The 26,579-nt window shown below is 33.7% G+C and overlaps 1 protein-coding gene across 5 annotated transcripts in view; it reads right to left on the reverse strand.

Moving 5' to 3' along the window:
• Nucleotides 1–26,579, reverse strand: part of LOC134251291 (serine/threonine-protein kinase Sgk1-like) — a 37,472-nt gene that overhangs the window by 6,641 nt on the left and 4,252 nt on the right. The window contains exons 3-7 of one of the 5 annotated variants that reach the window (XM_062733682.1): nt 19,635–19,718; nt 6,987–7,132; nt 1,153–1,237; nt 992–1,041; nt 571–844 (exon numbers count right to left, since the gene is read on the reverse strand). In XM_062733682.1, coding sequence (XP_062589666.1) covers nt 571–844; nt 992–1,041; nt 1,153–1,237; nt 6,987–7,132; nt 19,635–19,718 — 639 coding nt within the window. Of the gene's footprint in view, nt 1–570; nt 845–991; nt 1,042–1,152; nt 1,238–1,321; nt 1,860–6,986; nt 7,133–7,616; nt 7,639–14,110; nt 14,232–19,634; nt 20,149–26,579 lie in introns of those variants that run through there. The other 4 variants (XM_062733681.1, XM_062733683.1, XM_062733685.1 and 1 more) reach the window with 4 other exon arrangements.

Genomic DNA, 26,579 nt, shown 5'->3' on the forward strand with positions numbered 1-26,579 from the left:
TTCTTAATTTGGACAGAAACAGACATCTTTTGTTTGAAGATGTAGCGGTATTAATTAACACATTCTAATTAACAGTAGATGTTCTGAATCAGCTACTGCTTCTCAAACTCAATTTGATTCAGATCATCTAATTTTAATTAGATTGGTTTTAAAAGTAAATAAGGAGAACAGTGAAATTGTAAATAATGTGTCATTGTGGAAACAAAAGAAGGTGAAATAAATATTATTTAAGACAGTTAATATCTGCTATGGTAGAGGTTAAGAATTATAGATTTTTATCTGTCATTGGGACATAAATCTTTGAGGTTTACTTTCCAATCTGACAATATTGCGACCAGCCTAAGACTTTGTGGTTCATTAATTAAGTGACATTTACATGTTAGATTTAAGATTGATCATCAGGTGAAACTGTGTGGAGATGTGGAGATTCACCCCAGAAAACGTAAAAAATAAATCTAGATGTCAATTCACAGGTGTTAACTCTCAAATCACCACTGGGTTTGACATTTGTCTTACAAATTGTTGAAGAATACGAGGAGAATAAAGCAGTAGGCGACAAAGGGTACTGACCTCTCCTCCGTTCACATAGTCCAGAACAAAGTATAATTTATCCACTGTTTGGAAGGAGTAGTGTAGTCCCACTAGAAATGGATGCTTGACATTTTTAAGCAGTACATTCCGTTCTGACATTATGTGTTTCACTTCGTTCCGTTTCATGATTGCCTGTTTTTGTAGCACTTTGATGGCATAAATGTTCCCTTCATTTTTATTTCTGGCCAGCAATACTTTGCCAAAACTTCCCTTTCCAATAACTTTTAGGAATTCAAAATCACTGGGTTTAACACTGCAAAATAATACCAATCAAACATTTAAATTTATAGTACATTTATTTAAAAATATCCTTCCCTCTCAATTATAAATTTTTAAGCTTATGACTGAAATATGTCTAAAGTTAGAAAATATTTCTTTCCTCATTAACGTTTTAACTTACGTTTTCTTTTCACTGGGTCCCAAATTGACCGGGTTGACATCTCTTTCATTCTGTGAATATTAATTAATGAAAAATTAATTACCTGATTTGAATTATTTCAATTGAATTTTGTAATGTTTTTTCTTCAAATAACCAGGTTATTCTAAATCACTTTGTCTCACCATGGCTTCAGAATCATCAAAATTGTCTACAGAATCCTGAACATTCCGCGGGTTGTCCAAATTCAGGAAAGCTCGCACTTCCGGACTGTAATGCAAAAAAAGAGAAATTTTAATTTCAAATTAAAATTACGGGAAACACAGTTGTAATCGTTGATGGTTGGTTAATTACCATGATGCCGAGTGTGGTAATGCACCAGGTTCACTGATTTTGGACCTCTTTTTGCTCCAAACTAAAAATACATCTGCTATGTTTCTCAGCTTCATAACGAGTGTCGGTCTGATGACAGTGCTGGGTCATTTTCTCTCCATGATTTAAATCTCAATTTTTTTTTTACCTGGAATATGATAATGAGAAAGCTCTACCTGTTGGCTCTCTAGGCCTGTAATTCAGGTGTATCAGCATATTCCACAAAGGTGTAATATCACCCTAGGGGTCACACTGACGCCATCACACACATTAAGTCCCTTGGGCCCCTTACGTAGACCAATTATTACTAATGTGGTACAAATAAGCACAGAGAACAACAGATGACCATTAAAGTGAACAATTTAATCTGAAGTTGTCAAAATAAACAGGTATTGTTACAAAGTATTGTATCAGACACTTATAGGGGACAAACAAATACCTACAAGGCTGACACCAGACTCAGAAAGTCCCACTCCGACTTCTTATACCAGGCTTAATGACTTAGATACACAAATGGATAAAATATCATTTACATAACATTAAAGTCACTCAGAATTCAATATGCACTGAATAGCTTCCATAAATCAAATTTATAATGCCATGTGAATTTGCTGAATAATTACCTTATACAAATGAAGAAAAATCCTGTATTGTTACTTTTGTAAAGTCACATTAAGATAATGGAAAGTCACTGAAGAGTTACTAAGTATATAAAGTACAAATAAAACACTGTTCTTTCCTTAAACAGCTACTGTCAGCTGAGTAGTTATTGGATCAGTAAGTCATTCACAACATTCATGACTGGCGTGATGCAACAAGTGTCCCACTTAAGTCCTGGGCCTAACGCCAATCTCTGACCAGCTATGATGTCAAGAGTAATATTTTACCCCTCTCACCTATCCCCTACCTACACTGACTGAATGAATATATGTGAATCAAAGGTCAAGATGTCATTTTATGTCCCGGGGTGTTGCTGGTAACAAAATAACAAACTGCACTTACAAATGAGGACGTTGTAAAGTTACAATTATTACCTATATCTCTCTCATTTATATCTTCATCTTCAGCCTATATTAGGAGCCTGTAAATTAACGTATTGAAGATGGACTCAGTTCTAAAGAGACTTTAAAGTTTAAGGAAAAAGAAAGAGCGCTCACCTTTGGCTACTTTAGAAATTCCAAATAACAGAAAAAAATAAAAACCACAGCAAAGAACAGAAGAAAAAAGAAAGAAAACCAAGGAGAAAATCTTGAGTGGAGTCACGGCTCACTACTACAGGGCAGTGTTCTGTCTTCTTCCCAGTGTTCTCACCTGACACCTTTACCTGTCAATCTCACACAGGTAAACCTCGCAACCTGTCCATCAACTCAAGGAAATAAAACACAAGCTTCTTCTTTAATATCTATATTGTCAAACACAGTTATACAAAGACTTTCTATTTATGTCACTTTAGTAATGAACAATATCTTTTAATCATCACTTGTAACAATTTACCTACGTATATATAGGTTTAATTACGGGATATATTTAATACTGTAAATCTCTTTAACAGTTAAGACAAGTTGAAAGGACTTTAAATTTCATTTAGAAATTGTAACAAAACCTCTTACATCAAATTTTCTTTTACAGATTTAATAATTAAGGTGTGAGTGAACCTTATGGCCATTTCATCACGGTTACAAGTTAATTTCTTGGCAGGTAGATGACCAATTCTAATACAGAAGTAACCTGTAGAAATGAAGGAGTAACTTATGGAATGAAAACTAGATCCAAAATATTTTGACAGGATATTAAAAATTGCATAAGTACTGTCTTTTGCTTCATAATTCAACATACCCTCAGTTTTTGAATCACTTATCAATGATAAAACTTTCATAAATAGTTTGACAAGTACAGGAAGGGGGAAGGGGGTGTGGTGAGTGGGGGGTGTTCATTAAATCTTATTATCATATTTATGAGTGCACTTAAGATGCTTTTTTTCCAAAATTAATCAAAAATATGAATATCATTGATTTCTCATTGCAGCTTTTAAGGTTTGAAGATGTTTTGAAACAATACATTTATTTTAATTATGTTCGACGTACGCTGACTTGAGTTCATGCTCCTTAATTCAGAACATGACGAGATTTCATAAAATGACCAGGAACAAGTATGACCTGCTTATATCAAAGCTTAAATAAAAACATCATGGGGGACTTCCTGTTCACTGGGTTACATCTCCAAACATATCAGAGGGTGTTCTCACATTAACCCACAGGATTAATTAACAATGAAAATTAACGAGAATCCTGTTTTGAATTTGAAGGCACCAGATTTACATCATCGTCTCAAGCCACAGCATATATAGCTCTCTCCTACCCGTGGCTGCTGATCACAAAAAATGTCGTAATCTTGAATATTCACGCCTCTCTATTGTGACGTCATATTCAGTCAGTGGCAAGTTTTGTTTCCATCGCAATCGAATCAACAACTGACGTCAACAGTATACAAGAAACATTTCCTTAGCCTAGTACCCGAGGCCTTCCGAGTGCTACTCGGAAGGCCTCGGGTACTAGGCTAACATTTCCTTTACTGCACAAAATCATCATCCGACTATGCTTTACTCGCATTGGTCAATATTTTAATGAGCTACGAAGAATTCTCTCCTCGTTCAACCACGGCCAGAATGGGAGAGGAGCGTACATTTTGGCCGTGGTTTGCGACGATGGATTTACATATAAACAGATAAAACCTGCATGTACCAGTAGCTGCGTAAATTCAAAGTGTTCACATCTAGATTTTTATGGGATTTTCTACCACAAAATTACGCATTTTCTATGTTTTGACACAAGATATGTTCTTAATTTTGACATTATTTTTAGTGGTTTTTTTTTTAACTAAGAAAATGTCATTTTAAATTTTCAAAGATAGTTCTTCATTTTATGTTGAATTTACAAATTACAAGGGCTTTCCTCCTCCAAGTAGTTGCACAGTCATAACTGGAATGAAAGCAATCACCTGCTAATATTCCAAATCAAAAAACATTAATAACACTTGATTAGTCTGATTTATAGTAAAACTACAACAACATCTCACTGTAATAAACTTATAAGGGAAAGCCCAGCGGTCCAGTTATAACTTTTAATTAGCAATACTTGAGATTCTTATCAAGTTTCATTTTATTTCCTTGTTCTCTGACAAAGCAGTTAGGTTTTGTATTTTCTCAAATTTATAACAGCATTCAATGAGTCACCTTGTTGTCAGCCATCTCAGAAAAACCTTCAAAATGACCAATATTACTATGATTGTTCTTATCTTGATTTGACCTAAGTTCAGAATAATCTATATGCCGAATCAAAATAGAGCTTTGTTTATAGAAATTTATTTCATTTATCACTAATAAAAACATGGTCAACCACAATCAATATTTCATAGAAAATGTTTTTTCTATGAATATCAGTTCAACCACAGATTTTCTGCCATATATTACTGGGAAGATTACAATAAAACAAACACTCTGAGAGCCAAAAAGTCTAGTTTATATCAAAATGTGGAATGAAATGCAAACTTGATCTGAAACTAATTAAGGTGAAATAACATATCAAAAAATCAGCTCAATATCTGCAAAGAGTTTAGAAAAAAGTCTAGAACCTGAAAACCAATAAAGTGGGGCAGACAGAAAGAAATCCAGAGTCCCCTCCATTTTCACTGGCACATCAGATTTACCCTAGCACATTTGCAAATTTTCATATAAAGCATAAAAATTACATGCAAACTTTTAACTGAAATCAGAACCTTCCATTACCAAATATTTGTCTTTCAAGGCTTCAGCTATCATCTAAAACTGCAAATATATCCTCCTCTTCATATGAGCCACAGAATTAGAAACATCTATATTGACGGCAGGGTTATACATACACCGCTAAACTAGGGCACCCCGACAAATCAGCTGTTTGTATAACTCACCAGTCAGCATTCTCCTATCTTGCTCAGATTTATCAGGGTAATCTGGGATCTTATAGTTAAGTTAGACAGACACATGAATAGTTACAGAAAACCCTCTGCATTCTGCCAACACATCAAATTACTACAAATAGTACATCATCATTTACATCATTTATATATAATTGTGTAAAAATTCAAATAAACTCAGAAAATTTTGCTGTTTTTTTATTTAAAGAGTAAATGATTTAATGAGTTCAGGTGCACACTGCATTTTTTTGTTCCTTTTCAAGTTCCTAAAAAACAAGCTCAAAGAATCAAAATATAAATGTTCAGGTAAATACCGATACTGAGGCACCTAACCATGATGTCAAGTACCTGCCAAGGTTAAGGCCTCGTGTGTTAATGTTTTACCAACATGTGCATTTTATCACAAAACCTTCTCCTCATTAGAACATCAAAGTTTGATCACCAAACCTCCGTGAAAGAGAGCCCAAAAAACAATTACAGAAAGAGGAAAAATGTCAACAAACCTCTTGTAAAATAACAGAATATTAATCAAACGGAGAAAATCTATCCAGAATCTATCCAGATTTATCAGAGGCTTGAGCAGAATTTGGTTTTCAGCAGAAATGACATTTATATACTTTTATCGTAACTGCTATTGTTAAAAAATGTCAATCTCTGTTAAACAAACATATATAACCAAAAACCCATTTTGTGCATCACCTCAAAGGCATTCAAAAAAAATCTTTCGTAAGGTCCAAATTTCAATTTTCTTTTTGCTGATCAAATAATAAATGAATTATTGTACTAAGGGGCCTGAGAATAGTGAATGTAGGCTATAGAACTTCAGATCCCAATTGTGAATTTATTCCACTGTGCCAAAGAACATGTTTATATATGTGCATTTCCAGTAAGTTATCTCTCGGTGTGACCTTTAGTTCGTTAATATCAGAAATATTTTGTTTCCCTTTAGATTGACCTTGATAATATGAGTGAATGAAACAAGTACATCTCCTCTAGAATTGACCAGACTGGGCAGGATTCTGTTGTAAATTACTTGTCTGAGTGAAACAATGTGCCTACTGAAATAGCAAATTTCTTAAGGAAGCTCTAAACACTAACAGAAACTGTTTTTTGGACTCAGAGAAAAATATATTATATAAAGATATGCATATTGAGACTTTTTCATTCATTTAGAACATAGGCTACGTGCCTTATTTGCGCAGGAAAAATGTTCAAAGACAATGGACTATTTGTGAGCAGAAATCACTGTTATTTACTTACATTGGGAAAATAAATAAAAATAATTAATTAAATTTCTTACTCTTGGTCTTATATAATGCTAAAAATATTTTAATCTATTATAAATTATGTAATTAACGGTAAATAAAATTTCTTTAATCTTACATCTAAAGGCAGATCATTCTAACTTCATAAAACTACCCAATAAATAGAGCTCTTTAGTGTGCAGTGTTTAGAGCATCCTTAACCTTGACAAATAGCCTTGACCTTCACCCCAGATTTGGCTTCATTCAGCTTTACCGATGAAACTCAATTGTGTAAGTAATGATTATCTTACTAATCCAGAAGTTCACAGTAGCACCCTGACAAATACGCAGACACAGACAGACAGACAGCACAACCAAGTCCCCAATCACTGACTGAGTGATGGGGTCAGGGGTTATAAATAGGAATCTATTTTAAGGTTTTGTATACTTACTGCTGTGAGAGTTTGGGGTTGGTGACTAGCTCCTGGATGAAGATGTCTAGTCCCTCCCGACGCTGCTGTATAAAGTCAGGGTCAAGGTTACCAAAGATCTTCTTACCAGGTAGACGTAGACTTGCCTCAGGAAACAATTTCTTCAACTGAAAAAAGAATTCTATATCAGTGTCACTCTGTTACAAAGTTCTCATGCTTCTATCATGTGTGGCACCATGGAGTACCAAAACAAGTGTAAATTAAAGCACTGACTGAAATTAATGAATGCAATAGCTGGATTTAGCTCTGTGTGACAACTGTCTACAAGTGTTCTTTCCTGTCAGATCAATGCACAAGGTGACAAAAACTCCTCCATAACCGACCAATAGATTGCCAAAACATTAGATCAAGTACACAAAGATAACACTCGGGATTCAGAGAGATGCAGAAGAGGATAGGGATAAATGTGGATGACGTACGTCATAAACCTGCAGGAATGGGGTGTCATAGAACAGAGGGAGGATTAAAATATCTGCAGATGGGGCAATATAATATAGACATATGGAGGGCTCTTTACTTAGCAAAAACAAGCATGAAATCTTCCCATCTTGTACTCTTTGCTAATTGATTAAAAATGCCACGTATACAAACCTTATGAACATTAACAGAACAAAAACATAAAAATCCGCTTTCTTAAGACAAAGATAGAATGTGTTGAAATCCTTGCCGACAATCGTCTCTGGCAGGTAAATAATTAGTCACCAGGTCAAAATACCTGTCATCCAAAAATAGCTGCCACTTCTCCCTAACGCTTCCTCTCAATGGTACAATATATGGAACAATATGTATGGTAACTCGTAGAGAATTTCACACAAAACTCCGCAACACTGTATAGGAACTATAAACTTCAGTAAATCTACTGTTCTGTCCGATTACTAGTATACAAGACATGAATAATCCATAGTCCCAAATTAATTCTTCTGACTGCTAATAACTTAGTTATTACATGTACATTACTGGATACTAATTCCACATCACCAGCTAAACAAATCAGGCTTGACCCCATTCACTTACTTAAGGTCAGGCACATTCTGAATTTCACGTTCAAATAGTGCAGGTGGTTTAAAGCTTTTAAACGTCATAATTTAAATAATGCGAACTTGAATTGTTCATTGGTAAGAAGATAAAATCAATCAAGCCAATCGATTCCATGTATACTGCCAAAAATATATCACTAACACTCGGACAAACTTACCTTGAAGTTTAACAGGCAAAAACAATATTTTGAAAACGGATATATAGTATTTTGGAAAAAACAGTTTTTTCAGAGGAATGTGGGAGTACAAAGAGACAATACTAGCAATTGAAAATACTCTTTGACTTCAAAAATAAAACTATTATTTTACATTCATTGGGAATAGGAAGTAAAACAGCATACATGTACTTTAAAGTGCAGAAAGAGAATAACATAGGCCTATGGATTATTACGGAAAGAGAAAATACAGGGTGTCCCATAATATATGATACCATTTTAAATTCTTGTCAGAAACGCATGTCTTGACCAATTTCTTTGATATTTGTCTCATTATATATTTGAGTAAATACAATTTTTAGCAACAAATAATATCAGTTAATATTTTTCACATAGTCGGAGTAATGTAGCCACATAATTACGTCAAAAAATTGCTCAATATTGCATTTGAAGCAAAATTGATTTATCAAATAAGCTGGGTACCCTCATTTCAAAACTGTAATTATCAAATCCAGTCTTAAGATATTGTTACTAAACCTAAATCCAAATCTTTGATTTATCTGAAAAGGTAAATATTCAATGAAAATCTAGATTATAACTAAACAAATACGTACTGTTGTCTTAAGTTATGGAATTTTGTGCAATGTCTAGAAATAATAATTACCCAGATTGGACATCATTTAGAGGACTTTTGTTGAAAACAATAGAATTTTTCAAAGTGAATTCATTTTGTCGCATTCCTTTCATTGTCCATAAAATTTTGTGAATAAAATTGGAAAGTATATGCAATGTTTATAGTGCATTTGTTGTTATTCAATATTCATTACTTTATATTTCATATATTCATGAAATGGTATCATATATTCTGGGACACCCTGTATTTAATGGATCAAAAAAAGTACGTAAGGGTTGCCCGCAACCCTGTGTCTCGCCTGCTGTCGCTGTGGTTAGTAAGAAATGATTGTCTGATAAACTGAAGCATTTATTGACATTTCAGAAGGAATAACTCAAAAATACAATAATAAAGAAATGGAACAGCTGACTTAATATCTAATCCCTTGGCGATTATATTGGCATTTATATATATATACATATACCCTGTAAATTCACAAATTATTGTGATGTTTTTATTATTGCGAATATTGCAACGTGTTATGAGTCGCAATAATTTGAACTTGCATTTTGAAATCAAATCCACTGTATATGTATCAAGTCATTCATGCAGAAAATGTAGGTGAAGATTACCTAATTATGGTACTGATATTGTTGGTTACCCATGATGTGTAGACTGACAAATTATCATGCCACTATAAGTTATAGTTGCTGAGATATGGACCTCCACCATAAATTTATGCAAAGTCACTCATGGGAAAAATGTAGGTCAAGATGACCTAATTCTGGTACAGGCGTTTGTGGTTACCCATGATGTATCCACTGACAAATTATCATGCCACTATAAGTTATAGTTGCTGAGATATGGACCTCCACACATAAATTTATGCAAAGTCACTCATGGAACTAAAATGTAGGTCAAGATGACCTAATTCTGGTACAGGCGTTTGTGGTTACCCATGATGTATCCACTGACTAACTATCATGCCACTATAAGTTATAGTTGCTGAAATATGAACCTCCATTATCAATTTAACCAAAGTCATTCATGCAGAAAAATGTAGGTCAAAATGACCTAATTCTGGTACTGATGTTGTTGGTTACTTATAACCTGTACAATGACAAATCATCATGCCATTATAAGTTATAGATGCTGAGATATGGACCTCCACCAAAAATTTAACCAAAGTCACTCATGCAGAAAAATGTAGGTCAAGATGACCTAATTCTGGTACTGACGTTTGTGGTTACCCATGATGTATCCACTGACTAATTATATATCCCTATAACTTATAGTTGCTGGAATATAGGTCTTCACCATAAATTATCATGAAAAAACTAATCCAATTAAGGAAAAAAACGGAAAAATTTGAATTTTTTTTTTCAAAATCATACTTGGGATATAAATTTTTATCCATACTGAATATTGTGTCCAAATTTCAAGAAGACTGAATAAAATTTGAGAAAGTTATTGCAGTTTATAAAACTTTGACATTTGGGTTAACCAAAAGTTGGACGCCGACGACGACGACGACGACGAGAATCTATGGTCGCTATGTCTCGGAAAGAGAAAGTCGCAGGCGAGACAAAAAAGACCTGAATTCAAGACAGAGATTCTACAAACTGAGCTATTGTGCCTGGAAATCTGCCTGGCTGCTTCAACATTATAGATTATCATCTTAAAATTGATATCACATAAAAAGGAAACATATATACAGCTATGATGTTATCAAGAACTTTTGTACCATTACATGCATTCCTCTGTTGGTTATCATTTATACATATTGTCCAATGAACTGTAAAAAGACTGAATAGTTTAGATATATACCATAATATTTGCATAATGCACATGAAATTCAATAAGGGACTAAGGTAATATCATTCTTAAATAGAACAAGCTGGTATGAAAAACATACAAGTACTCATTCACTGGGCAAGTACATTTTCATGAAGTTATGTTTTGAAAGGAATGAATAAGAAAAGATATCCCCCTATCCTTGAACAATTGGTACACATTTCTTTCACCCAGGGGAATAAAAAAACATGAGGCTTTCTCCTCTTCATCCCAGAGGAAATCAGCTACCCTCACCTTCCTCCTACAGGAAACCCATAAACATCAATAAACTGGTACCCTCACCTTCCTCCTACAGGAAACCCATAAACATCAATAAACTGGTCTGGTACCCTCACCTTCCTCCAAGAGGAAATCAATAAACTGGTACCCTTTCCCCCAGGGGATTCATTAAACTGGTACCCTCTCCTTCTTCCTCCCAGAGAAAATCAATAAACAGCTAATACCCTCTCCTTCCTCCCAGAGAAAATCAATAAACAGCTGGTACCCTCCACATCCTCCCAGGGGAAATCAATAAACAGCTGGTATCATCTTCTTTGTCACAGAGGAAATCAATATAAGCAGCTGGTACCCTCTCCTTCCTCCCAGAGGAAATCAATAAACAACTGGTACCCTCTCCTTCCTCCCAGAGAAAATCAATAAACAGCTGGTACCCTCTCATTTCCCCCCAGAGGAAATCAATAAACAACTGGTACCCTCTCCTTCCTCCCAGGGGAAATCAATAAACAGCTGATACCCTCTCATTTCCCCCCAGAGGAAATCAATAAACAACTGGTACCCTCTCATTTCCCCCCAGAGGAAATCAATAAACAGCTGGTACCCTCTCCTTCCTCCCAGAGGAAATCAATAAACAACTGGTACCCTCTCATTTCCCCCCAGAGGAAATCAATTAACAGCTGGTACCCTCTCCTTTCTCACAGAGAAAATCAATAAACAGCTGGTACCCTCTCCTTTCTCCCATGGGAAATCAATTAACAGCTGATACCCTCTCCTTTCTCCCATGGGAAATCAATTAACAGCTGATACCCTCTCCTTTCTCCCATGGGAAATCAATTAACAGCTGGTACCCTCTCCTTTCTCACAGAGAAAATCAATAAACAGCTGGTACCCTCTCCTTCCTCCCATGGGAAATCAATTAACAGCTGATACCCTCTCCATTCTCCCATGGGAAATCAATTAACAGCTGGTACCCTCTCCTTTCTCACAGAGAAAATCAATAAACAGCTGGTACCCTCTCCTTTCTCCCATGGGAAATCAATTAACAGCTGATACCCTCTCCTTTCTCCCATGGGAAATCAATTAACAGCTGGTACCCTCTCCTTTCTCACAGACCCTCTCCTTTCTCACAGAGGAAATCAATAAACAGCTGATACCCTCTCATTTCCTCCCAGAGGAAATCAATAAACAGCTGATACCCTCTCCTTCCTCCCAGGGGAAATCAATAAACTGCTGATACCCTCTCCTTTCTCCCAGAGGAAATCAATAAACAGCTGATACCCTCTCATTTCCCCCCAGAGGAAATCAATAAACTGCTGATACCCTCTCCTTTCTCCCAGAGGAAATCAATAAACATGTGGCATGCTCTCTCTCCTCCAAGAAGATTAAAGAAATGGTTCTTCCTTTTTACTCATAGAAAGAGGAAAAAACAACAAATACTCTCCTCCCACAAGCACAAATAAACAACATGTAACCTCTCAAGTAATGAATAAATACAAGGACATCCCCTTTCAAAGAAAATTAAATTTGAGATTTATTTTAAAATCTAGGTGTATGTTCTACAAACAGCTGTCTGGTGTTTACTGCTAGAAGTTCTTAATAGTAAATATGTGTTTACGTTGAATGGTCTGTATTGAATCACATTCTGTATTTTTGAAATTATGGTCACAACTCTTTCCAATATTCAGCCAACTTTATGTTCATTTATTAATCTTAGCAAGTGAGCACCTTTCTAGATATAACATCAATGAAAAAGTGTTGAAAATTTATAAGAGCATTTGATGGAAAATTACAGCATGCCTCTTTGTTGATAGTATGTTCTTTATCTGTCTGACACATGAATCCATTTAGAAGAAAAAAAGTATTTACTGACATTGCATCACACAGTAAAACTTGACAATCTACACATTTAATTAAGAAATGTGTCAACAAAAAGGGGTCCTTGAATGCATTGCCTCATAAATGAAGACAGATTTTCGTACAAAGCAATTATCTATAGCATTTAAAGTGAGGGAGTTTCTCTCTTTTGATTTTAAAATGATTGTTTCTAATTATTTTTTTTTAAATAATTAAAATCAGCAAACTGCAGGTTTAAATGCTTTGTACACAAAAAATGAATATGAAGACATAAAAAATGTACATAATACCTATTATATGTAAATGTTTGGTTTAATTAAAAGAATTATTCTAATACGAAAATTGCATATTTATATAATTATTTTTTTTCTGTGGATGCAAAGAATTCTGACTGCTGGAAGAGATAAGTCTGAACTCATCTTTAAATTGGGGTGACAGTCAATTAATTACTGTTTCCATTGTTTCTATTTTGGGTCAAAATTTTGATGAAAAAAAAAAATCATGAAATATTTATAAGAGTAATAAATGCCAAAACATTTATTTCATAACAAGCAAACATGTGACAAAAGTTTATGTTTTTGCTGCATATCGGGGAGGGGGAGGGGGTATAAGTGAGGAGTTATGGAACACCCCCAGCTAAACTCTCCTGACCCCAGATCAGCTGCCTGACATGCAGGAGGCACTACCTGTGCCAGCCTAGTCCTCATGTACTCACAGACCACATGGATTGTGTACTACAGTCAATCCAAAGATTACAGAACTAAACGTTACACAAAGCCTGATAAGTAGTCCCCCTAACCTGCCAATGGGTTCACCTCGTGTTCACTGACACAGGGGTCAATGCCTGGTGGTCATTTACCACAGTGGTTTGTACATTACCTGCTTGTCAGCTCCTCCAGGCCCTAGTCTGTGTATATATTGGTATTTGATTAAACAGAAACTAGAATGTGCCTTTTTGTTTAAATAAATGATATCTCACTTTCATTATTGGTAATCTTTTAAAACGAGAACATGATGAATGTTTATAGATAACTGTATCAATAGCATTGAATACTTGAACAACTGTTTTAACCATTCACATTTTCAAAGGAATAGATTGTGCCAAAAAACAAGCCAAAAAAGAGAAGAAAAAAAACAAACAAATTTACCGGTTAAGAAAAACAACAAATTTGAAAATAAGAAAATAAACATTTTTAGCACTTAAAAATACTTTAATTTCACACCATTATCTTAGCTCTGATTCTAAATTCATGTACAATTAATCAAAAAGAATTCTACAGACACAGCAAGTAAAAAAGAATGGCATTCACCATTTACTAGAAATCTTTTTCAGTACCTAGTACTTTGGTTACATACCTTTGTACAAAATTTTCTTAATTTCTTCTCTAGAGAACTCATCTGTTCTGAAAGGTTTGTTGTAATATCTAGAAAGCTTCAGCATTTGTGTGTCTGAATCTGATTTTAATGAAGTTATATTTTAGAGTGGTAGGTTCGGTAGGTTCTACATGTCCATGCTTTTATTGGAGGAAAACCACAATGAATGTCTAGGCTGCTCTATTTTCTAATTCTAGAATTCAATTTTACTGCGCATTTCAATTATACTAACTCTTGCCTGTCCAATTAGCCTCTTTATAATTTTAATTATTGCACATTTTAATTACATTTAAACCAGACATGACCAAACACAAGATAGAAGATAGTTTGTTTGTTGGTATAAATTTTAAGCATCTCTTTTTATCTTAGTAAGCACACATTGAACTTTGAGTGGGAAAAAAACCGTAATACATGTATTAGAATTTATCATTTTCACACAGACTTTATGCCTGTTTAAGGATTTGACCACATTTAGGCATCTTTAACAATTTTATTTTTTATAGAGCTGCATGAGAAGTGTAAGGGGATATCAGAAAGAAAATGTTTGTTTACTGTTTAACTTCTGATAAATACAATAAATAATGTCATTGGGGTTCAGAAAGAAGCAAACGACGCTTTTCAATGGTTTAGTCTTCATGATTTTACTTATTAATCTATTTTAATTCAAACACATGTCCGTAACATTTTTTATCCAATTTTAATTTTTCAATGATTTCCTTTTTTGTTTTTTCTTCTAAAAGGTGTTTTATTCAAGTTTGGAAATAGAAACAAGTCAAAAGGTCAAAGATCTGGCAAATATTGTTAATGTGAAAAAAATTAACTTTCTGTTTATCCAGTAAACCCCTTTACTCTTTAGGGCATGCGGGTTTAAACGCTGTCATGAAGAAATTCTTAAATAAAACTGTAAACATCCAGATATTAAATATATTTATTATTCACACCCGATTTTTCAACCCATAACCCGATTATTTTTTATGACCAGGCGGGTCATGCTTTTCACACGATTTTTGCCGACCAACCCGAAAATCTCCCGATTTCCGGATTTGGTTCGTAAATTAGGTTGCACTTTTAACTTCCAGTTACAACCCAATTACGTAAACAATGCCGATGGATTAATTATCAGTGCAGGTGTAAACAATTCACTGGGTGTTGTTTTGACAAATCAATGTTTGAAGTCAATTAAAATGGCTTCCAATTGAACTATATCGTTATCAGGGCCAGCAGGAACAAATTGAACAAAACATCTGATTCTATGTACACATCAAGTAATCTTGGAAAAAAAACTTTCATTCTAGATAAAATAAAGTGATCGAAAACAGTGTAGGCCTAACTTCACATTTAATATATACATATTGCAGTAGTTAATTAATCAAGAGAGAGGAAAAATAACTTCAAAACTAAAATTGGTATACTTTCAAATTTAGCAGAAGCTGAAAAGGCTTTTTAAAAAAAAAATGCACACTTACTTCAGGTCAGTACTGAAATATGAAACCTTCAATTCTCTTTTTTAACATGTAAATTTAATCAAATTATGTATGAATTTTTTGTCATTGTAAATTAAAGCTTTTTATATTCTCAATACTCAAATACTTTGTATATATATAATTATGTATAAAATTTAATCATGGTAAATATGTCGTGAATGTCATTACGCGTTATGACCAGATTTTTTACTTTCCAAATCTGGTCATGACCAGATTTTTACATAAGCATGCTGGAGGTTGGCAAGTATGGTCTCCCCGAATACGAATTTGAACAATAATACCACCAATATTTAAAGAAAATTGCATATAAATCTGTTTTTGTGCTCTTGCATACCTTTGCTCTTGACAGACCTTCGCCGTTTTTATCAAGTACATCTAATGGTAAATTTTATTTTAATGGTTTTAAGCAATAGATTCATGTTCCAATATCTGTTTGAATATAAAACAAACGTGGATTACTACAATTACTGATATTTTAAAATAATTGTTAAGACTTTTGTACACGCTGTCGTTTTCACTCATTTTTCAAAATACAGGGTGACCTTAGAGTACCAAGCTTAATTACTGTCAAACGTTTCTTAAAAACAGTGTAAACTAAGATATGATGTCTATCAAATTTGCTATGTGTCTTAAAGTCAATCATACAACATCAAATGTTATTTGTTGAAATTTGGCAAACAGTACATAAGTTGTTATTAAGTACCCATTTTGGATGCCCATTATATAATTTTTGATCTTTGAAATCCACCTGCTAATTTTTCTATAAAACAGGCATCGGCTGCTGTAAATGTCACATATTTCAGTGAATATTTATTTGGGATTTTTAACCAGTTTTACAGCAGCTTTAATGTAGCTTTTATTTTCACTCTAGTTTACTGATTCTTTACCATTCATTTATAATGCAGTGTCTCGAATAGCCCTTGTTTCCCAGCTTCTCACGATAAAACTATGTGATGAAAAGTGGTCACATAAACTGTTATAAATTCATTAAAGATTCAATAATGAGAGAAAGTCAAGCTTTATGTCATATGACTACTATGTTGTATGTCATCGAGCTAATGACATTATTTATTGAACGCCCCTCGTACAAAACAGTAAACATTGCGTCACTTTAATTTTTCTGATTTAATAAAAAACGCATATCAGATCAAGTTCTGGTTACTTTTTAAATAAGTAAATATAAACAACTATATTTATTATTTAGCATTGAAAGTGAATGTTCTGAGAAGTTATAAAGATATACATTGATACCAAGATCAGGTACTCAGGTGTTTTGTTGTATCAACAGAAATATTCTCTTTCAGTCACTCCGAGTGTAACGAATTCCCCACACCGTGACACCTGACTTGTGGTACAATGTTTACATCTTATATATTCTCCATCTGATTGATCGATCTGTTATAACTACTCCGTCATACCTCATCAAATGAAATTAACAAAATCAGTTAATGTGTCTGCGTGTTAAACCTGATAAAGGAGAATTACATGTATACACATTATACTTCAGACATTCTTGTCATTGTCGTATACTTCTGAAGGGAACAGTTAATTAAGTACATTGAATCTATATGTCTCTGCTTTAATGTATATGATACACATAGATGACTTATTGAAAATAAGATTTACTCTCTAAGTTGTCAGTTTCTGCATCATTATGAAAACATTACATGCGAAATAATAAAATATTTTGACTATGCAGCAAAATATTTTGAAAATAATTTGTATCTATAGCTCTCATTTTTTGAAAGATAGTGAAATTAATACATGTACTTATGTCATTAGGGTTGAGGTTACAGAGAGCTTTATATAATGTTACTACAATAGACGTCGAGGCTAGCATTAGTAAAGGACAAGTTAAGGTTGGATTCAAGGACGGCCTGCTCCAAAATATTACCAGGTAAGGCGGTACAGTTACTCCTGTTTATAAACAGTGGATAAGATAGGACTCTCTGGTTCGTACCTTATCTCTGTAAAGTGGAGCACGTACCTTATAGTAATGTAAGACAGTGGACTAATAGGTACTGTAACACTGAGGACAGCCTCTTTTTACTTATATAGGCAAGAGATGAACTATCAGATGAACTCATATGACCCTAAGTTCATGACAAAAAGATTTCACATTTTATTCTAATGCTAAAATGGGATCCTCAAGGAATGCTAAACAGTGATTTAAGTACAGAATTTACACTGAGGGTCTAACCTTTTCATGGAGGTCCATAAAAAATAACTACGCAGTACACCTAGGCAACTAAACATTTTGTTTTTTATTACTCATCAGTGACAATGCTGATTTTAGAGACATACTGGTAATAATTAGACAGTTGTTTTAATATGTAGGTGGGTTTTGACATATAAAACATCAACCATTTTGAGTTGATTAAAAAAATACTCTAAAAAGTTATAGGTCAAGGGCAATCTCCAAATATCTTTCTTTTTTTTGATGGTTGAACATATATTTAACATTCCACCCAAAATAGTTCATAATCTCCATATTTAAACTACACCACCTACAACTAAAGTGCCAACTTCAGAATTTAGAAAATTCAGTGATGATACCCTACTATGCTAACAATTTAACTATGAGCTAGAGCCCTGAAACTTTCACTCATCTTTAGTTCCCGGAGAGAAGACAATAATTATGATCCCCTGTCTTTGGACCAAGCATTAAGATGTGAATGCTCTATAGAATCATTAATGGTATTAAAAATGTCCCTTTGTCAACACTTTAATGCAAAACAAACTCAGGTAATTTTCACCCTACTGTCTTTATGTTTTCTCATTAAAAACAGAATAGATATCAAAAACTTGAAAAAAAAAATCATGAAAATTATTTCAAAATCTTGAAGTTTAGGTAAGTAAAATGAATAGGTTATAAACATTAAAACTATGTCGGACTCCTATAAAGTGATAAAATTTTGAATAGATTTACAAGGATGATAGCAAAATGGTAGCATTTTGAACATCAAAAAGACTACAATTTCTGTATTTTAGACATTTTATGTTTCAATCAAAATATTACATGAAAATATATATTAATTCAGGCATTAATTTTCTGGATTGTATTGTCAATGTGAAGGTTAGAGGAAAACACCTTCAGTTTAGGGGACATTGGGTCAAAAGTCAATCATCATAACATTTTTGTAATGTGTTAACTTGCAAATTTTATTATATCTCCCAGACTTCATACTTAATTACTGAATTTATGGTAAAAAACTTATACTTTTCAGGTCATCTGAAGAGATTTCCTGGGTCAAGGACAGAGTTTTATGAGGTTACATGGGCAAAATGGAAGGGGAGACCCAAGTCATCAGTGCTCCCACCTGCATCTGTGCCTTTTTGTCCTTTATCATAATCAATCACATACAAATGGATCTAAATGCATTGCAGTAATATGAATTTTGAATATTTATAATAAAATAAAACTTCTGTAGACATAATTTTTGACAAAGGCAGGAATATTATACAGCTGCCTGCTGCCTTGGTTTAGTATCTTTCTCATCAATCACCCTACCCAATCAAGCTGTAGCTTCTGTTTTATCTGGTGAAGTCTGTCATATTTTATGATGTAGAGACTGATTTTACTGGGTCTTGTTCAGTCAAGCCTACACTTTCTCTTACCTCATGAGCTGACTGCATGACAGAACATTTTATCATGGTATTTATATACTTCATATATTCCATATTTATATGAAAGCTAGAGGCCTGACATATGGTAGCTAATTTTACTGTTTGGTATGATAAAATATGCACAATTCTACTTCTTGAAAATTCAAGCAAGATAGTTGGCATATCAGTGGTACTGGAAATTGCACTTTTGAAATTTTGTGCAATATCACAACCTTGATTTTCAAGTACATGCATGTTTACAATATATGTATGATGAATATGACATTTACAGAAGGTCAAATCTGCAGAGTGCATACTTGAGTGAATAACATGCAATTATACAACATTCAGTAACAATTTATGATAAAAACGATGAATAGCTATTTGTTTAAAAAATATCTTTAAATTCCACTCACCTTTTCATACAAGCTGTGGAATTCATTGTATCTTCTGAAGATGAACCATGAAAAGTCTCCAAAGTTGACCACCACTTTGTAGACCTGTAGTGGAAAAACAGACTTCATCAAGCCCAGCAGGTTATTCTGAACAAAACTAAGCCTCTTTGGCTTCACTCGCTTTTTGGAATGCTCTGAAATGTCTTCTAAAGTCACAGACAAAGTTTCACTCATTTTTGATCACAAAGTATTGTCATGTAAAACAGAAAAAATCAGGAAATTAAAATAATCCTAGGATAATGACTGATCATTGTTCTCCATGAGAATGAAGGCTCAGGAGACCAGGTTATCTCCCCTGGTAGCTGCCTGTGAGGCGAATACAAAAGTCAGCCTCACTCATCACTGGCTCCATCTACAACAGAGCGATGCACCGGATAATCTAACACAGATATTCCTCTGTGGAGCATTCACAATTATAGACTCTCAGAGGAGAGAAACTGATCAGCTGATTGAGAAATGTCCGAAGACCAGGTATCTCTCCCAGGTGTGCTGATCTCTATCTTACGATTACCTCCGTGTGGCTGCTTTCAATGGATCATGCTAAATCAAGTGACTAAGACTTCAGGTAAATCGTAAACAAGACATTAGAACACAGGTGAACACCTAGAGTGACCAGGGTCCCAGCAGATAAGAATAGAAACCCAAGCCCTGCTAGCACCCTAGCTTTATGTAACTGTCAAAATCAAACAGCCTTGATGAATTAGATTTAATCTTTTTGAACAAATTAGTCTCTTTTATTAATTCTTTAAAAATAATCTAATAAAAGAATTTACTCATAAAAGCTTTCTATGGTCAAAAGCTGAGAATTTGAAGTGTGCTAAACAAACTAAACAAATATGTTTGTTAATATTTAGAACAATTGATGAAGATTTTACAGCAGAACAAATATGCAATATTAACAGAGTGGCCCCTGGGCCAGAATGCTCACCTGATAAGATTTAAAAAAAGAACACAAATAATGTCTTTTGTAGCCTTAATTTTACAGTGGATTTTTATATCATTTTTGTTTATTTCAAATACCTTTTTTCATAGTTTGAATATGTTTAGGAAACAATGAAAAAGAAGATTTGATCAAAATAACACATCCTCTTTATAGTATTTATCAATCCCTCCTCTCTCTCTCTCTCCCCCCTTCTTTTTTTGGAAAACAGGTTCCATACTGAAACCAACCACAGTCCTGTTTATATGAGGAATATTGTGACTGCTTGCTTGAAATAAGACAAATTATTCTTGAGAAAAAGATGAAATTAGAAATGTTAATAGACAAAAACTTAACTGCAATCTAAAATTACATTCCATGAGCTTCTACCTTTGACATATGCATTGAAATTTAATAAATGAATCCATAAAAAAAGGAAAAAGAAAATGAATATCATTTTTTTCTTCTTTGTAAAGTACAGTTTTTCTAGAAAGAGATTGGACAATTTTTTGTTTTCTCCCACACATATTTAATGGCTGTCAATCAATTCAGATATATCTAGCTCTCTCCTCCTAATTTTGTCATTCTATCAATCATTTCAGGTATATCTATATTTGAATCTTAGAAAAAAAAACCAAACAATTTTCTCACATCCATTTCCTGTTTTAAAAGTTACTATAAATACAGACACTGTTTAGGGACAATCCATGCTCTGAATACATTATCATTCAGCTGCTAAATCTTTGTCAAACAGAATTATGTAAGAAAGTTCAGTTCAACTAGGACACTGTTTTCCATGATATTATTTTCTTTAAACTTCTTCCAAATACGCTGCATTTCATTTCCGGAAGTATGCATAGCATTTCCGACATTTTATTATTTCATTTCCGACATTTTTTGTTTTCATTTCCGACATGATTTTGTTTTCATTTCCAGAATTTACCTGTGCGGCAATTTAATGTTTTCTACATAAGTTGAAATGAAATTTTAAAAGTATTTATTACAAAATTTTGAAAAAAAAAAACATCTATACATATATATATATATATATATATATATATATATATATATATATATATATATATATATATATATATATATATATGCAGTCAATAATGTAGCACTTAGTGTAGGCAAAAAGAGTTCAATGAAGATACAACTTTTTTACGTCATTTGATGTGCACTTAATTAAATGTCAGTGACAGCACCACACTTCTGTCCAAGACATTAATAGATTTACAAAACTCAGAAATTGGATTTCAATGATTTATTTCTGATTTTTTTTCCTTAAAGATCTTTCTCATAAGTAAAGTCTTCAGATCTGTTACTAAAAGTACTACTGTGAGTCTGTGACATATGTATTTGTGTGTGTGTGAAATGCAGCCTCCAAATAAGACATTTAATTGCCAATAATAAAATAACAAAAACTTAATTCTGGTCATTTTATGATAAATAAAAGAAACCTTAATTATGTTTTTTATTTAAATTTAATGAATAAAAGAAACCTAAAAAAAATCATTTTCATTCGGCATAAGGAAAAATAAAGCCTAATGTTCTTTGAAGATGATTTTTCCTAAATATTCCAATACAAAGCTTTGAATGTCTACTGTGTTCCCTACCTACTCCTGGGCTCATGATTTGAACAAATTAATATAACTTTTTCAATTGAAAAACATCTCCCCTTGAAAGAGTACATAGTCCTTCAATTGTCATGGGGAATAGCCTAATTTCTTGTGGAAAATTTGGTTGACATTGTTCCCATGTTTCTGGAGAAAAAGATGAAAATGTGAAACAAAAATACTGATCCACTTAAAAAAAAACAAAACTTTACACTTGTTCATAACTTTTGACTGGTTGGTGTTTGAGCTTTCATATTTTACAGACATACTCAATGAGGCAAATCCTTTCTTAGGCTAACTACATTTCTTGATCCCTTGACCTTGAAGTTTGTTTCACAAACACAATTAAATTTTTTACCTTATGATTTTAAGTATAAAGTTTTTTACTTTTATCACTGGTAATAGTTGTTGAATGACAGATGATAGAAGATTCATATTTCATAGGTACATCACCTGTCAGGCAGTGACAAGAAGTACTTGTGTATCATTTTCTGCCTTGTGACCCTGAAGTTTGAACATTTTAAAAGACATTTACATTTTTCTGTGGTTTTTGCACCTAAAGATACACAGTTTTTATAGTTTTCCACCAGCAAAACCTGTGACAAGACTTCAATACCTACACTGTTACTGTATGATAAATTTTTTACCTTGTGACCTTGGAAATTGAACTACACTCTTCAAAAATTTCAAATCAATCATTACCTTTCATAGTCATACCATTTCATGTGCATTTCTTGTGACAAAACATTCAGAAACTTCATTATTTTTGCAGAGAATGTACTGCTCATGATATATAAAACATTTTCTTTTACAAGGCCAATTTACAATATTCTATATAAATTATTACACCCTATCTAACAAGACCCCAAAAGCCAGAGTTCTAACAATTCTTTAAATTTGCTTGTTTCTCATTAAAATCATATGTTAGGGTTCTTTTTAATGTGTAGAGTGAACAACAATAAAAATATAACAGAAGTTTGCTGAACATAACTGAGCAACGAGCACGTAATTAAGTACCAAGGACAAACGGCATGTTTACAATCACATGTTACTCAGCATCTACAATACTGTCAGTCTTTGTTAAAAAACAAGTCTGAGAATCTGCTATCTGATACAAAAAAGGCAGGAGGAAAAGTATAGTACAGGAATTACTGTCACCTTACATTCACGTTATGATGGAGAAGCTTACACAATCTGATTAAGTCACAAAAGCAGGGGAAACTGAAAAAAATAGAAATGGGTGAGAAAATCCTAGTCATCAAATTTTAGATCACTATAAAGGGATAGTTTGGGGGCACAATTAAGTTCAGATCAGTCATCCATCAGTTAATCGAGACTGATGATTATGAACCTTTACAGAGTAAGGTGGTGACCGCTAAGGCCGGTGAACAGGGTGTAAACCAAACAAATCCAGGGTCAGATCTATATCACCGCACTATATATAGAATAAACAATCAGCTATAGGACAGTAAAATCGCTATATATAGAAACCAGTCCTGTGACTACGGACTGTAACATTCAGTTATTCAATGAAGAATGCTAAGCTTTTGGCCAACAGTGGTGGATGTAATGGGGGAGGCAGGGGCAAGAATTTTCAAATTCAAGATAAATATAAAATGTCAACTTAAAAGACCCCATTCTTGCCTATGCCATCTTTAGCATACTGGATCATTGACTCAAAGCCCCACCATACTTTGTCCCTTTGGGAACCTCTAAGCAGACCATAGCTGAAGAAGTGTAGCTCTCTGCTTGAGAAACTAATTAGACAGATAAATGCTTTTTCTGTCTGAGCGCCTGCCCCTTGATTTTGAATTCTGCATCTGCCCCCTTACCAGAGTGGGATTCCTACAGTTCTGCAGCATTTTTTTTTATATACAGAAAATGAAACCCATAGATCTCACCCTATTGGGCTGCTGCCCACTGACTTTGAATTCTGAATCTCCCCCTGAACAAAGTGGGATTCCTTCACAAAACTGAGTATCTGTCTTCATTCTTTAAAACATGGATTTTAGGAAAAAGAAATCCATATTGTGCATTTGGTATGTTCTCACTACAAAAAATGTGTTGTTCAACTGATTAATTATTAAGAAAGGTATTGGTGGGTTTTATATAAGTGAAATCTATCTTTATTACCTAGTATGTATTTAGCAGAAAGTGCCTACATACATAAATTTCTATATTTACAGTACTGAAAATATTACTTAGATTTACTCATTTGGTATATTTATGTCCAGGAATTAAGCATACAGTACCAAATAAACTAAATATTTAAGTGACATTTCCAGGTCAACCACATTACTCACTTTCTTCCCAAAGCATGCTTATCATTTCCATGAAAAAAAAAATTTCTTTGATTATAATAGTCACAGGCAATGTAGTGGTTGATAAAAAGAAAGGAAATGCAGTGTCCCGTCTTGTTGTTTTCAAAAATGTCTAATGTACTTTCAAATGATTCATAAACTAGAATTTCATTTGATTAGTTTATTTAAAACATGTTTCAAAGATATCCATCTCATTAAAAATGTCCAGCTGACAATGTGCACTTTGTTAAGACATGCACATGTTAAAGACAATCCAATAAGAAACCAGAATTAAATTTCAATTACGGATCAGATGCACAAAGTGCTTTTATTACGTCATTAGTCGAGGATACGATACAAATGAGGGAGGAAATGCAATGTTTCATTTCATGTTTAACAAGTATTCAAACTTTATAAAAATCAGAAGCATCTAACTCCCCCGGCACCATCAGGTATCCGAGGTTATAAAACAGTTCAGGTTCCCGCCAACCAGAGCATGACTTGTGACACACTCTCTCCACGTGAACTTAAACCTAAATACCAATCAGAGTGTGACAGGTCACTACATACAGACTAGACTCTGGACTTTATGGTCAATTACTGACCTATACATCTGATTTGAGTTCAGGAATGAAGAATTCAGACGACCCTTCTCAGACTACACTGAATCCTGCGGATACATTGGGCTGTTTGAGGTATCATAACGAGCAGCACAAAGCCTTCAGAATTTATCTCAATTTTCTGTAAGAAGCAACACTCCTGACAGCACTGCTAAGTGCAGATCATCCTCAACTTGGCAAATTCCAGCAACAGAGAAATCTATCAACAACCAGCTCTTGGAATCGCAAGAAAATGGCTGGTGCATCTAGTACAAAACAGAGAGGGGGGACTAATTCACTGGTGCAGGCTACGATATCTCATTAAATATACACTATATGAATGAAAACCATGGTGTATATAATAAGCAAGTAAACACTTATGCAGAGATGGTTATCATAATTGATTCTGCTAAAAATTAACACAAACAATTAGTAAGCCCCTGAAGAGTGCAACATCAGTTGGTGCACAGTACACGGCTCCCTAAACACTATTGCTCAACACATGGGAACTTAATAATGTACCGGTATTCATTAAACAAAGCAACTATCCTGTTGTAGAAATTCAAGTGTTTTTTTTTTCTTTTTTACAATTTTCACCCTTATTTTATGAAATAAACATTGGAAACCAATTACCTACTCTGTTCAGTGAAATAGACTTGGTATATAATTGGTATATGAAGTAAACTAATTTTCAATAAGAGGTCCAAGGCCTTTGAAGGTCACCTGAGCATTCACTGGATTCTCAGGCCATGAGCATTTTGGACCTGAAATTAGCTAGGTCTCCTGAAGAAAATAATAAGGTTTGTGAGGACCCTTAAACTAGAAATGTATTCATACAACTCGCCGCCTTCAAGGTCAGAAGTAAACAAGGTTAAATATTAATACTGTAAACCAACTATTTTTCATGTCATCTTTTATTCGCAATTCATCAGTTTAAAATCAATCCTCAACAAGCAATTTTCGAGACTGAAGAACCTTTCTCGACAAATACTAAGCAAATGATTGGTTCACAGCGATTAATATAAAGTAGATAGCAAAACTTGCAAATATTACTCGCATGCAAATAAAAGTTGGTTTACAGTATATGATCAACTTGATCCCACTCCAGTGTATGAACACTAGACCAAGGGGACAGGAAACATAGCAAACATGTTAACTCTAACTGTACACTTTAAGCAGAAGTCTACCCCATACCCCACCCACTGCTTTTATTGAAATCATCGCTTTTCTGAAATATCAATTTTTATTTCAATTTGGATAACCACTTTTAAAGCATTTCCTTGGTCTTTAAGATCACAATAGACTCACTTGAGCCTTTGGCCCAGGTGAGTTAATAATGGAACATCAGGAATATTGACATAAATCTTCTCTCAAGTTAAAACCTTCATCTAATAAAAAATAACATCACTTTGATTTATTATTTTTTTTCATTTGTCCACATAATTATGCATCTTAAACTAAGCCAAAGT

This window comes from Saccostrea cucullata, unplaced genomic scaffold (genome assembly GCF_032062105.1).
Source record: "Saccostrea cucullata isolate Sc308-1 unplaced genomic scaffold, CSIRO_AGI_Scuc_v1 ctg272, whole genome shotgun sequence".
Lineage (NCBI taxonomy): Eukaryota > Metazoa > Mollusca > Bivalvia > Ostreida > Ostreidae > Saccostrea > Saccostrea cuccullata.